The sequence below is a fragment of the Apis cerana genome, linkage group LG5 (genome assembly GCF_029169275.1).
Source record: "Apis cerana isolate GH-2021 linkage group LG5, AcerK_1.0, whole genome shotgun sequence".
NCBI classification, from domain to species: Eukaryota; Metazoa; Arthropoda; class Insecta; order Hymenoptera; family Apidae; genus Apis; species Apis cerana.
The window spans coordinates 8,306,729-8,320,186 of NC_083856.1; the positions used below are offsets into that span (position 1 = coordinate 8,306,729).

At 26.8% G+C, this 13,458-nt stretch overlaps 3 protein-coding genes and 1 pseudogene across 3 annotated transcripts; 3 read left to right on the forward strand and 1 right to left on the reverse strand.

Annotated features, from left to right (window-relative positions):
* LOC107994367 (maltase A3-like) lies at positions 1–5,705 on the forward strand. The gene is made up of 10 exons (XM_017051237.3): positions 1–1,743; positions 1,861–2,371; positions 3,071–3,250; positions 3,318–3,472; positions 3,540–3,674; positions 3,779–3,975; positions 4,061–4,256; positions 4,333–4,787; positions 4,846–4,986; positions 5,067–5,705. Exons 2-10 carry the CDS (start codon positions 2,206–2,208, stop codon positions 5,290–5,292), a joined length of 1,851 nt encoding a protein of 616 aa, XP_016906726.2. The 5' UTR covers positions 1–1,743; positions 1,861–2,205; the 3' UTR covers positions 5,293–5,705.
* Positions 5,706–5,851: 146 nt separating this feature from the next.
* On the forward strand, positions 5,852–8,328 carry LOC107994368 (uncharacterized; annotated as a pseudogene).
* Positions 7,768–11,571, forward strand: LOC107994310 (amino acid transporter heavy chain SLC3A1-like). The gene is made up of 9 exons (XM_062074879.1): positions 7,768–8,230; positions 8,698–9,076; positions 9,158–9,402; positions 9,489–9,614; positions 9,706–9,932; positions 10,015–10,198; positions 10,269–10,495; positions 11,095–11,244; positions 11,346–11,571. The coding sequence occupies exons 1-9, from the start codon at positions 7,994–7,996 to the stop codon at positions 11,419–11,421; spliced, it is 1,851 nt and encodes a 616-aa protein (XP_061930863.1). The 5' UTR covers positions 7,768–7,993; the 3' UTR covers positions 11,422–11,571.
* An 87-nt stretch (positions 11,572–11,658) lies between these two features.
* Positions 11,659–13,386, reverse strand: LOC107994366 (JNK1/MAPK8-associated membrane protein). Its single transcript, XM_017051234.3, has 4 exons — positions 12,409–13,386; positions 12,160–12,329; positions 11,985–12,061; positions 11,659–11,893 (listed from the first exon to the last, which is right to left on the reverse strand). Exons 1-4 carry the CDS (start codon positions 12,879–12,881, stop codon positions 11,678–11,680), a joined length of 936 nt encoding a protein of 311 aa, XP_016906723.1. The 5' UTR covers positions 12,882–13,386; the 3' UTR covers positions 11,659–11,677.
* Between the last annotated feature and the right edge of the window lie 72 nt (positions 13,387–13,458).

A 13,458-nucleotide genomic window follows, 5' to 3' on the forward strand; every position in this document is an offset into this window, starting at 1 on the left:
ACAACCAGATATAATTTATCCATTCATCCTAATTCCATCCCTTCTCTGCGATGATAAGAAAGAATCATAATTTGGACAAACGCAAAAACTGCGGGAGAAATCGATCAGCTGCTGGGTCATCGTTATCTGACGGCGCTATGCAAATTATATTATTTTTCTTTTCGACGTTGGGGGACAAACGATATCTCACTGTCCATTATGAGCAGCCGAGAAACGAACAGATCTATCTCTGAATCCTATACATGTAGACGTCCTGATAGAAAACGTTGTATTCTCCGAAAACATATTATTCGAATTATTGTGGATATTAATTAAAAGACGAGTAACTGTGTTGTACAAGTGCCGTTATAAACGAGTTATAAAAGAGCCATTGAGGATCGAAAATCGAAAAGGAAATAGGGATTATTTATAAAGTAAACCACAGTATGTAACATAAATAAATTTTTACACACGTGGAAATTATTTAACGCGTGGTGTGACTCGATAATTTGTATTGTCAATACGGTGTACGGTGCAAATAAATGGTATACTGCGTATGGTGATTAATAATTCGTTCCATGCGTGACGAAACGATGGAGAAGAACAAAATGATCGAATTTTCAATACATCAATTCATTCGTTTCAATAACTCGTCCATACGATAAATAACCAACCATTCTATACCATCCAATACCAATCTCTTTCAAATTATTTCGACGTATTTGGCGTGTCATCGAATTTTATCTTCGAATCGAATTTAAAGGAATTTGTACGTACACGAGTATTGTATATAAATTAGAAAATATTGGATCAAGAAATTAAAGAATTAAAGAATTATCGCTATAGATCTTCATCTTGTTTGATACGTGCAAATTGTGTATCGAATGGACACTATATTTTTATGAACACTTGAAAAACACGTAAGAACGCATTTTCTTTAATCTCTCGCAATCTGAGATATACTGGTGCATTTATACGATGTCTTTCATTTTAATCTTCTTTATGAATACAATCCCTAAATTATGTATCACGAACTTATGAATCATCTCGTGAACGATGAGACGAATAAATTTCTCTCGCGGAACGCAGAATCGTAGTAAGAGGCTTACACCTCGAATTAGATGACGCAATAAGGCATTCCGTGGTCAGCTGAACGCGCGAAAGTTGGCTCGGTCGGAAACCGAGAAAGGGTTAACCGCGAGAATGAATTACCAGGAGGCCGAGAGTCGGATGAATTTCGTTGAAATGCAGGAACGGAGATAATGTATTTTTCCAATGGCACACCACCTTTTTACTCGCCGCGCAGAACCGAATTAAAACGGTGCTGGGCCGCGACGCGTCGTGTTTTTACAAGTCGCGGGCGGAGTTTTAATTAAGCGGAAATCGATGGAATTAATTACTGCGAGCGTACAATTTCTAGCTGCCAGAAAACGATGGTGTGCGGCAAAGGAGGGGGATAAAAAGAAAAATATTCGTGTTAAAAATACGGCGGGGATAATTTATGTACGATTCTTGATGAATTTGAATTTTTAGCAAATGATCGAGTAAAATTCAAAGTAAACCGATGCTGTCTGATCTCTCGGCAGAACTTTATTCAGGATGAACGCCAGAAAATCTTTTTCTTGGCAGCGATGTTCCAAGCTTTCGTCTTGAGCATTCACTGTGTAGTGTCAACAGCCACTCGAGAATGATCTCTGAACGAATAGCTCTCGATACGAAAGCAGCAACCAGGAATAGACAACAAGTTTAATGTCTAAAAGGATGGTAAGATAAAATTGTTCTAATTATATTGCATAACGTAGATTGATTAAATTTTAGACTATCTATTTTGAAACGAAATACAAAGAACTCAAAGAAATTTTATCTTTTTTTTACTTTCAGCAAATCATCAGTTGGTATCTTCAACATCATCAATATGCAATGCGGAGACCTTTCTCAAGCAATTTGTATAATTATACCCCTTTCGCAATGGAGCTGGTATTAGATTTTCCTCTTCACTGGTCAAATAAAAATTTATCGCGATGATTCGTCATGACGATAGAGATTAAAGGAATGTTTCGGTACACGTAAATGACACGGCTATAACTTATATGGAACAAGGAATAAGAGCGATAAGGACGTAGTGATAGCAATAGATAAAGCGATAAACCGGTTTCTGCCAAAAATATATATAATAGCGGAATTGCGGATCATGAATCGAAGTTTCAACGACAATTGGACGACGAAATGGATCACTATTGTGTTGTTCTACGATTAATTCTGGGTATTCTTCTTATGGGATCGAGCAATTCCAAATTGGTCGACAAGCAATGGTGGGAAACCGCTTTGATTTATCAAATTTGGCCGAGGGGATTTCAAGACAGCGATGGAAATGGCGAGGGTGATTTAAAGGGTACGATTTAAACGTAAATGTACAGATGTGTTAATGATTAATGCGTTGTAAATAAATTATAAATATCGGGATCTCGAATTAATTGAAAAATATGATATTTGGTAGTAATTCATAACGAATGCACGCGAAAATGAAAAAAGAACATGATATTGTTAGCAATAAAATTCTATTTAGTTTCGAATCTGATCGTTTGGAAGCTTATTATTCACAAAGATTTGTTTGAAATAAATTCTAAATAATGTTTCTTATAAAAACGTTCATAGTTATATATATATGATAGTATATGATATATATATATATAATACAATGATTTTATAAAATGTATCATAAATTTATTCTTGGAATATAAAAAAATGTATTGTAAACGTTAAATGAGCGAAACATTAATCTTACAGGGTTGTGTTAGGGTAGGTCTCGATTATCATTCGTTGGTCATGTATAATATGTACCAACTGAAGTTCAAATTTTTCATATGTCATAGATAAAATTCTTATGTTATCATACGATGGAAATAATTATTTTATTCATTGATTTAGAAATTATTATGAAAAATATAATGCTATGATTTAATGCTATCATAATATTTTTGATACATAGACAAGAAAGACATATGGAGAAATAAATATTTTATGATTTATAAAAATAACAAATATTTAATGTAAAAAAATATAATTTAAATAAGTTTCTAATGTCATACAGGTATCATAAATCGTCTCGATTATCTAAAAGGCCTTGGAATCGATGCAATTTGGTTGAACCCTATTTATTCATCACCACTTATAGATTCTGGATACGATATTTCTAATTATACTGACATTCATCCTCTATTTGGTAATCTTCAGGATTTTGATGAGCTTATAAAGGAAGCACATAATCGTGGTATGTCTCAATAATTTATTTATCCAATATAAATATCAATTTCTTTTAATAAAATAAAATGTTTTAGATCTGAAGGTGATTTTAGATATAGTACCAAATCATTCAAGCGATCAACATGAATGGTTTTCATTGTCAAGTAAAAATATTAAACCTTATAATGACTATTATATTTGGGCAAATGGATTTACAGACGGGAACAAAAAAATTCCTCCTAATAATTGGGTAACTTTTTTATAATTATTTAAATAATTTTGAGAAATCTGATAAATTAATATTATTTTTAATTTAGGTAAGCACTTACAATGATGAAGAGGGATCTGCATGGACATGGCATGATAATAGAAAACAATGGTATTATCATAAATTTCATAAATCTCAACCTGATCTGAATTTAAGAAATGAAAATGTATTGCAAGAATTATTGGTAAAATATTTGCATTATGATAATATAAATAAATAAATTTTATATACATAATTTATATATATTTATATATACATTATATATAATAATTTATTTTCTTATTTTAGAATGTTTTCAACTTTTGGTTAAAAAAAAATGTTGATGGTTTTCGAATCAGTGCAGTATCATATTTCTATGAAGATATAGATTTAAAAAATGAATTTAAAGGAAATGCAACATCTGGATTACCAGAAAACACAGTTCTTGTATATAAGTTTCGCTCATATATTGATGATTGGGTAAAAAAAAATAATGCAACTTCAAAGTATGTATAGAAATATTAAAAATCTTATTTTAATTCATAATCTTCATATTTTATCTTCATATTAAAATGATGTAACTATTTTCAGATTATTGATTGCTGAATCTTATGACTCTGATGAAGTGTTGATATCACTTTATGGTAATTCAACACACAATGGAATTCCACCTTTTAATTTCCGATTAATTACTTCAGTTCATAATACAAGCACTGCTGATCATATTAGAAATGTTCTGGAAAATTGGTTTAAAAAAATTCCCAACAAAGCAAGCACAAATTGGGTGGTAAGAATGCATATATTACAATAATAATTTTCCGCTATTTATTTTGAACTTAAAAAGACGATCTATATAATTTTAGCTTTCCAATCATGATAATTCAAGAGCAGCCTCAAGGATCGGATTAAATCGCGTAGATGGACTTCATATGCTTAATCTATTGTTACCTGGTCAAGCATATACTTATTATGGAGAAGAGATTGCTATGTTAGATAGAAAAATATTATGGAATGAAACAATCGATCCTATGGGCTGTTCGAGAACGAAGGAAACATATGCAAATTATTCCAGAGATCCTGCAAGGACACCAATGCAATGGAACTTTAATATCTCAGCAGGATTTTCGTCTAATAAAACTACATATCTTCCTCTTCATCCAGATTATAAAGAAAGGAATGTTGAAGCTCAGCAATATAAATCACATAGCAATTTGAACACATATAAATTACTTGCTGCTCTTAGGAAGGATAAAGTATTTACTCATGGAGATTATGAATTTGCAACCTTAAATGATGGTCGCATATTTATTTTTAAAAGGTACGTAATAATATATTCAATAAATATTCAATAAGTATTTAATTTTATTTTTTATTAGATCTTTAGAAAATAATCCTACATATTTTATTGTTATTAATTTGGGACTACGATATGAAACGGTTAATTTAATGTCATTATATCCGAATTTTGAAGATCCTCTGGATATTATTATCGCTTCTAGTAATGCTGTTCACAATACGTAAGCGATATCTCTTGTATCATAAAAGATTATTTTTTTGTTAACTATTCACAAAGATAATTGAATAATTTATTTATTAGAGCAACCATTTCACCAAAAAACATTATACTCACAGCAAATGCGGCATTAGTACTAAAAGCTGATACATGCAATTGTAATACATCTGAAGGAAATAACACAACTGAAACAACTACAACTTCGACGACAACTGAAAAAAATTCAGCTATTATTTGTTCATCAATACATATAATAACAAGTATAAGTATTGCAGTAACATTATTATTTAACTTTTCATCATTTTATTAACTCAAATTTTATAGAATTTTAAATTTTATAGAAAAAATTTAGTTAGAATAAAAAATAGTAAAAGTAAATATTTTTCTATTAATAAGAACTTATAAATACAAAAGTAACAAATATATGTTTAATCCATCCCATTTTATATATGTTAAATATATTTTATAAATATAAAATTTATTTTTAATAACAGAAGCATCAGCCTCAGATATTAATATTCTGGTTCTGAAATATTATAATTTATATTAATAATAACAAATACTATTCAAGTACATTCACATATTCAAAGCAATTAATGAATTGAATGACTCATAATAAACTAAGCAATGTGATGTCAGATAGTGGCATATGTTGTTTATAAATCAGTTATATTTAAAATTATAAATTATAATAAAAAATAAATCTTATTTCCGTTGGTATAATTATACATTTAATAACGATATAAGTATTATCGATTTGTTTGAAATGCAAACGAACGTGAAGTAAGGCAAAATAAAAATTTTAAACAGTTCGTTGCCTCGTAAACAGTAAGAACATATCCCTCATTGAATTTGTGATTATAGATAGTGCATTGTAATTTAAAATATCACATTTATGTCATTCAGTTTATCATTTATATACAGATTCCTTTTTAATCAGAAAAACAGGATTTAAATAAACGCAAATACATTCAATAAATGTATCTCTCATAAGATAAGCACAAAAGACAAACAGTAATAGGGGCAGTAAAAGAAATTTCACTGCTATCTATAATTCAATTGCTATCTATTCATGTCTATATTTATCACGGACAGAAATGTCGTATTCGTCTTCATTGTCTGGTAATATTGTAATTTTGTAATACCGATCATTAATGGTCAGCCTAAATCGTACTTAAGTAGTGTAAGCACAAATATTTTTATCTAATCGGAAAGCAAACGAACGTGCGAAGGAAAAAACGATAATTCAAGAAATCTACTAATCACTGGTTACAATAGTGAAAAATACGAAGAATACGAAAAGGAATACAGAACAATGGGATCTGCAGAAACTACTCACCTTTTTTGTGACAAATCGATTTATGAGGCTGTACAATTTGGCGAATCCAAACAGAAAAAAGACACAGGTTTGACATCACTATACACAAAACGTGCAAAGTACGCGTACAGTAGGAGAACGATATTTGAATGAAATCTCAAATTTAAATTCAACCAATCATAACATATATGCTCGCGCATTCATATATCATGTGCAATTCGAGACCGGAAGTTCTATAAATTAAAATATTGAATCTAGATTCGATCGATCGAAATTATATCTAATAATTTATGCGTACAATTTAAAAACATAAAATAAAATGTACGTATATAAATCATAGTTAAAAATATATTAAATTGTTGATAAATTAAAACTTAAATTTAAAGAATAACAAAACAAAAAATATTTATTTAAATAGATATAAAATAAATCTTTTTTTCAGAATTAGCGAGCGATAATTTTAAATATTATACAATTGATCCAATATGTATGAATATTCGTCTCTGTATATTTTGGTTTTTATGGGCGATGTTAATAGTAGTAATTATTATATCCATTTTATCTCATTGCTGCTTCATTTCAAAAATATGTCACAATTCCGAGGATATAGTCATTGTAAATGTAACAAATACAGTAAGTATTTAAATAATAAATTTTATTCATCTTTACTCTTATGTTTTATAACTATTTTAATTTATATTGTTTCAGTAAACTTTCCAAAATTTGAATTAATATAATATACAATCTTCCTATTTCCAATCTTTCTGAATAAATCGATAAATAAAAAATCGATGTATCGATTTATAAAAATAGTATATTTTTTGTATTATTAACAAGATATAAGATAATCATTTAGTTCTTTATTTTTGATAGAATTACTATTAAATAAAATTGTAAAAGGATATAGAATATTTCCAAAATAATATCTTTAAATATTCTGCAATTGTAATTTCGAAATATCCAATAAAAATAAATTATGTCGATAAGTATTACACACACATCACATACACACATATACACATATATATATACCTTCTGCACTGTCTTTCGTGCAAGTATTCTATTCGTCGGTGGAATCATTGAATCGAAAGGGGAGACTTTACATCAGTACTGGACTATAGAAATACAGAACCCCATACAAAACGATTATTTCCAACAATTTTTTTAATAATTTTATATATATAATATATTTCTAATTCTAAATTCTTTAAAATATGTTTTAAGTTATCTATTCTTTTTTTTTAATTTTATTTTATATTTATCAAAATATTTTAATGCAATATAAAAATATAAATCTTTATCAAATTAATATAATTATCTACTTTTATTTGAATAAAAATTATTTATTTAATATATCAAAAAAACTATGAATATTTTTTAATTTTTATAATATATTATAAATCTCAATACTATTTATTTTAAAATTGTGAAATTATCATTTGGTACAAGGATAGCCGTCCCTGATTTTACTTTGTGTCTTATGTTTGTAGTAGTAAAGTAAATAGGTGTAGTGACAAAAAGAGAATAAGAACCAGCCAGACATCTTCATGGCTTAAAACGCGTTTGTTCAGTCATTCTTGAAACTCAGGGTGCGTAAGATTCATCAGAAGTTCATTAAGAAAAAAAGAATTTTCGCACATCCCCATCATATAAGATAATTCAAGCACGACCTTGGTTTTGTTCGATAATCATAATGGAGAGTGGGAGGTTGAATTTAGATAGTGTCGAAGCGAATGGGAACGCGAAAGAAACGGCAGTTGTCGCCACCGCTACATACAAGGCGTTACCGGACGACGATACAGTTAGACAAGAAAAAGTAGAAAATATTACAATGGGAAAACCAAATAATGAAAACGAAATTGATGATGGGGTCCACGAAAAAATGCTCAAGGATGAAAGTAAAATTTCTCCTATAAAAGATACGACCGAGGTATGTTCATAAGCATATTCTTGAAACATGTTTTATCGTTACACGATCAATAAAATGTATTATTTTCATATAATTAAATAATTAGAATTAAAAAATTATTTTCTTCTTTTTTATCATTATTGTTATTATTTTTATTTCATACAAGAATAATTGATATTTCTTTTTTTTACATTAGTTTTAATTTTATTTATTCATCATTTCTTTTGTTCAATAATAAAATAATTAATTTACTTTCGAATTTTAAATAACTTTCTAATCTCTTTTCACATATTTCATGTATTCTATATTTTATAATATTCTGAATTTATTATTTGAAACTAAATATTTTTTATTATTACATCATCTTGTATAGATGTTGTATAAAAACTAGAGAGTAAAGTTAAAATAAAAAAATTCGGAAAATAACCATGATTCATTGCATATCAAATTTATTAATTTCTTATATAATATATTATTATTTCAAATAGGTAAAATTTATCTCCGAAAATGGGGATACTAAAATTGATATTGAAACAGTTAAGCAAGCTCTGTCTGGAATGGGAAAAGAAGAATTAATGAAATTTGCTAATGATCCATTTTGGATTCGATTAAGATGGTTCTTATTTGTTACTTTTTGGTTACTTTGGGTAGCTATGCTAGCTGGTGCTATAGCTATTGTGGTAATGGCTCCAAAATGTACTGCACCAAAACCTAAAGAATGGTGGGAAAGAAGTTCTATTGTTCAATTAGATCCTGTTGAGACAAATACTCATGATCTAAAAGGTGTGGAATCTTTGTTAGATATATTAAAAGAGCAGAACATAGATGCAATTTCTCTTGCTTCCATAGTTAAAGAAAGTTTAACAGGTACATATATAATTTTTATGTATATATGTATAATTTATCATAATATAGATAATAGATAAAATATAGTATTTTAAAAAATAGGAGGTACAGAAGATTTCAAAAACATTAAACCAGAATTAGGAACTCTAAGTGATTTGGAAGCTCTTATAAAAGCTGCAAAAGATAGAGAGCAATATATTATTTTAGAATTAGATCCAAGTCATACATCAATTGAACATCCTTGGTTTAAACGTTCTATTGAAAGAGAAGAACCATTCTCATCTTATTATGTTTGGGCTGATGCAAAGATAACATCTGATGGAAAACGTAATCCACCTAATAATTGGGTTAGTTATAATTTTTCAAACTGTATTGTATTCTTAAAAAATACATTCTATTATATATATTATTATATAAACTATTTATTTATTAGCTAAGTGTATATGGTGGATCAGCATGGGAATGGAATGAACAAAGAGCACAATATTATTTTCACCAATTCAATAAAACGCAACCTGAATTAAATTATAATAATCCAACAGTAGTAGCAGAATTTTCTGTAAGTTATTTTTCTATTCTATTTTTTATATTACATTTACATTATATTATAAGTACAAAAATATATTTAATAGTACTTCATTAACTCTTAGGATATTTTAAGTCATTGGATAAAATTAGGAATAAGTGGATTTCGTTTAGCTAATATTCAATACTTAATTGAAGATCCAAATCTTCATGATGAATTTAGAAGTGTTATACCTACTGAAGCAGATAACTATAATTCTTTAGTACATGCTTATACAAGAGATCGTCCAGAAAATGTTAATATCTTAACAAAATGGCAAGAAAGAATTTATAATGAAACAGAAAATAAAGGGTTAGTTATTCTTCATGATATAGTATACATATAGTATACATATAAATATATATAATTTCGTTTCAAACAAAAATTTTTCCAGATTTTTTGCTCTTCAAGATGATATTGGTACTGACATGCTTGAAGTTTATAATGAAAAAAAAAGACTAATTGATATCCCACAAAATTCATTATTTCTCACAACTGCAGATAGTAGTATAAATGCCACAACCTTACAACGTGGTATTTCTCATTGGCTTAATTTCACTTCTTGGCCTGCTTGGGATGTAAGTTAATTTGAAATATTTATAAAATTTATATTATATTATATATTGTATATATTATATTATTTATTAGATCAATGGCAAAAAACATAATTTGAGAGAAAGAATGCCTGCAGATATAGCAGACAGTTTAACACTCATGATATTACTTTTACCTGGAACACCTGTGTTAAAATTGAATGATACTTTATCTGCAAAAGATGCCTTTGCAACTTTATCTAAAGCACGAGAAAGCTTAACATTCCTTTATGGAGAGACAATGCTCAAAACTATTAATGGAAGTGTATTTGTATACACAAGGTAATATAAGTATTTTCTTTTTTTTAATATTGATATTTTTTTTTTCATTCATACATTAAATCTGAATAATATATCTTTATAATCTTGTAATAACAACAACAACAACAATAACAACAATAACAACAACAACAATAATAAAGGAAACAATATTAACAAATTAATAAAAATTATATCTTTTAGAAATAAAATTAAGTAATTGAAATATTTATTTATGTTAAAAAGAGTTCAATCACAATTACTATTATACTAAATAATTATTTTAATTATGCTTTAATACTATATTTAATCTTTAAACATAATCTTCAAACAAAATTCATATACTATTGTATATATCTCACATTATTGACACGAATATAATTTACTAACCAAAGATCAATTTACCTTGTTCCACGCTTCCTTCTATGCAACGCAGAAGCTGGTGAGTTCTATTACTAACATATAGCATGAAACCTGTTTTCCGTAAAAGTAACTTCAAATATTAATGATTTTAATTAACAAATAATAAAATATTAATTTATCATTCATTTTTGAAAACTGAGTCAATCATTCTTTCTTATTATGCATGTAAAAGTATTGAATTAAAAATAAATATTATTTAGGTTAAAGAGCGGCAATCCTGGTTACTTAGTAGCGTATCAATCGGCAGAAGAACCTACTGTTGTGGACTTCTCTATAATACCACAAATTTCTGAAGAAGTTAGTGTAATTGCATATAGTCCTAATTATGTGCAAGATGGCGAAACAATAAGGTAATATTATTTCATAATTTTTATTTATTTAGATATTAAAAAATATTAAAAAATTATTTTATTATATATATAAATTTTAATAAAGCTTTTTTTTTTTACAGAACAAAATTACCTTCTAATAAGGTTCCTATATCGGCCAAAAGTACAATTGTTTTAACATTTGTTCCAAAAAATTAATTATGAGATAAAAAAACTTATAATTAATTAATAATAATCTCATGCTTACTATGTTTATATTATTATATATTATAGCATTATAAATAATTATGTATTGCTTTTATGAATAATATCATTAAATATGATGCATGATTTAAATATGAAAAAAAATATAGAAATTCTGATTAACCTATCATTTGTTATTTAAGAAAAGAATTTTTTTTTAGTCATAATCAAATTATATATAAATAATAATAAACAGTTTTACAATGTATATTTATTCAATATGAAGTTTATGTGGGTCTGTAAATCTTGCTGTAAGAATATAAAACAATGCAGGTAAAGGAACTAAAGCAAGCATTGCTGGATGAATACCAAAACCACGAAAAGTTGCTGCAGCCATTAAACCATATCCATATAAAAGCCAGTGACCTAAAATGACTATTGCATTTTTCATATCTGATACACAACTTAATAATAATGCTTTCATTGACTGAAAAAAAAAAAAAATTAATAATAAAAACATGAATTATATTAAATATTTAAAAATATAGTTAAATGTAAATAATAAAAAAAAATATTACCTGATTTAATTTAAGTGAAAAATGTGCTGCATTAGATAATACAGATAATATTATCGTTATATATGGAAATGAATAATCTGTAAAAATAATTATTAGAAATATAGAGATACATAATTTTTGTAATAATAATTAAATAATTTGTAAAATATATAATTTTTCAAATTGTTTCACTTACATATAAGACCACCACCAACTGCATGTAGTAATGCTAAAATAGGATAAAAATAAAGAGCAGCATAAATTGAAAATTTTCCTTGTCTTGGTAAAAATTTTTTGGCTACAATTGGTCTTATTATTAACATAATAGCTGTTCCTAAAGCATAAAAAATGAACACCATAGTGTACCTAAGAATTGAATAATTATATAATTATTTAATTTTTCAAATTGAATAAAGTTAAATAAATTGATTAAAAAATTACTAACAAAGGATAAACAGCTTCTTGTGTACAATGTAAAGTTTCTTCATAATTTGGACTAGGATTGTGTAATAATGTATACCAATCTGAAAGTTTCATAGCTTTACATGATCTAACTTTAAAACTACCTACAGGATCTGTCAATTGTAAAGTAATTAGAGATGCAGAAATAACTTCCAATAAAGCAGACAAATGTAATGCAATCACTTTCTTAGGTATATTACGCTGGTTAGATACCATATCAATACAAAACCAATGTAGTACCAATGCTACTAATGCCATAAATCCTAGATAAAGCCAATCATAAAGCATTGGTTCATCATCACAGGGTACACATATTGAAGAGGCATTTGCTCTAAATCCTCGAGGACATGCACCACAGTCACTCCAATTCCCATCTGACAATAATTCTCTTCCACAATATAACCCAGGACATCGTGTAAACAAATTTAAAGCATTTGACTTTGGTATAGAGCACATGAAGAATTAGATAAAAAAACAATATTTATTAATATTTCTGAAATTTATAACGCGTTTTTTTAAATTTCAAAATATACATTAACACACTTTATCTTTAACAACATAATATAAGTATTTAAAGGTTAAATATCGAATATAATAAATTATATTCCATATAATATAATGACATAATAATCTTATATTATATATATGTGTCGTCAATTTCAAAATTTATTATTTTGAATAATAAAAATGCACTATTTTTAAGAAAATACTTTGTTTTTAAAATTTAACAATATGTCATGATAACTTATAAAAGTTTGTAAACTATGAAGTATGTAACGATATTTGTCAATTATATATATTGTGGATCGTAATAACAAATATATATTAATACAAAATATAACAACAAATATAATATATAAAATAAGAAAATGATTTTATGCAAGCGCAAATAATTTAAAAAAAATATTAAAATTGTGAAATAAATAAAAATATATAATATATAAAATATAACTTTACACATACATATATATATATATATATTATATATATATTATAAATATTATAAATATAAAATTAATATATAATGCAACAA

Bases quoted from the DNA above. Each gene is read 5' to 3' on its own strand.
- LOC107994367 (XM_017051237.3), top strand. From the start codon at position 2,206: ATGGATCACTATTGTGTTGTTCTACGATTAATTCTGGGTATTCTTCTT. The intron at 4,257-4,332 runs GTAAGAATGCAT...ATATAATTTTAG, and splicing joins AAGCAAGCACAAATTGGGTG to CTTTCCAATCATGATAATTC. The intron at 4,987-5,066 runs GTAAGCGATATC...TTTATTTATTAG, and splicing joins AGTAATGCTGTTCACAATAC to AGCAACCATTTCACCAAAAA.
- LOC107994310 (XM_062074879.1), top strand. From the start codon at position 7,994: ATGGAGAGTGGGAGGTTGAATTTAGATAGTGTCGAAGCGAATGGGAAC. The intron at 8,231-8,697 runs GTATGTTCATAA...TATTTCAAATAG, and splicing joins CTATAAAAGATACGACCGAG to GTAAAATTTATCTCCGAAAA. The intron at 10,199-10,268 runs GTAAGTTAATTT...ATTATTTATTAG, and splicing joins CTTCTTGGCCTGCTTGGGAT to ATCAATGGCAAAAAACATAA.
- LOC107994366 (XM_017051234.3), bottom strand. From the start codon at position 12,881: ATGTGCTCTATACCAAAGTCAAATGCTTTAAATTTGTTTACACGATGT. The intron at 12,330-12,408 runs GTTAGTAATTTT...TTCAATTCTTAG, and splicing joins CAAGAAGCTGTTTATCCTTT to GTACACTATGGTGTTCATTT. The intron at 12,062-12,159 runs GTAAGTGAAACA...TTATTTTTACAG, and splicing joins AGTTGGTGGTGGTCTTATAT to ATTATTCATTTCCATATATA.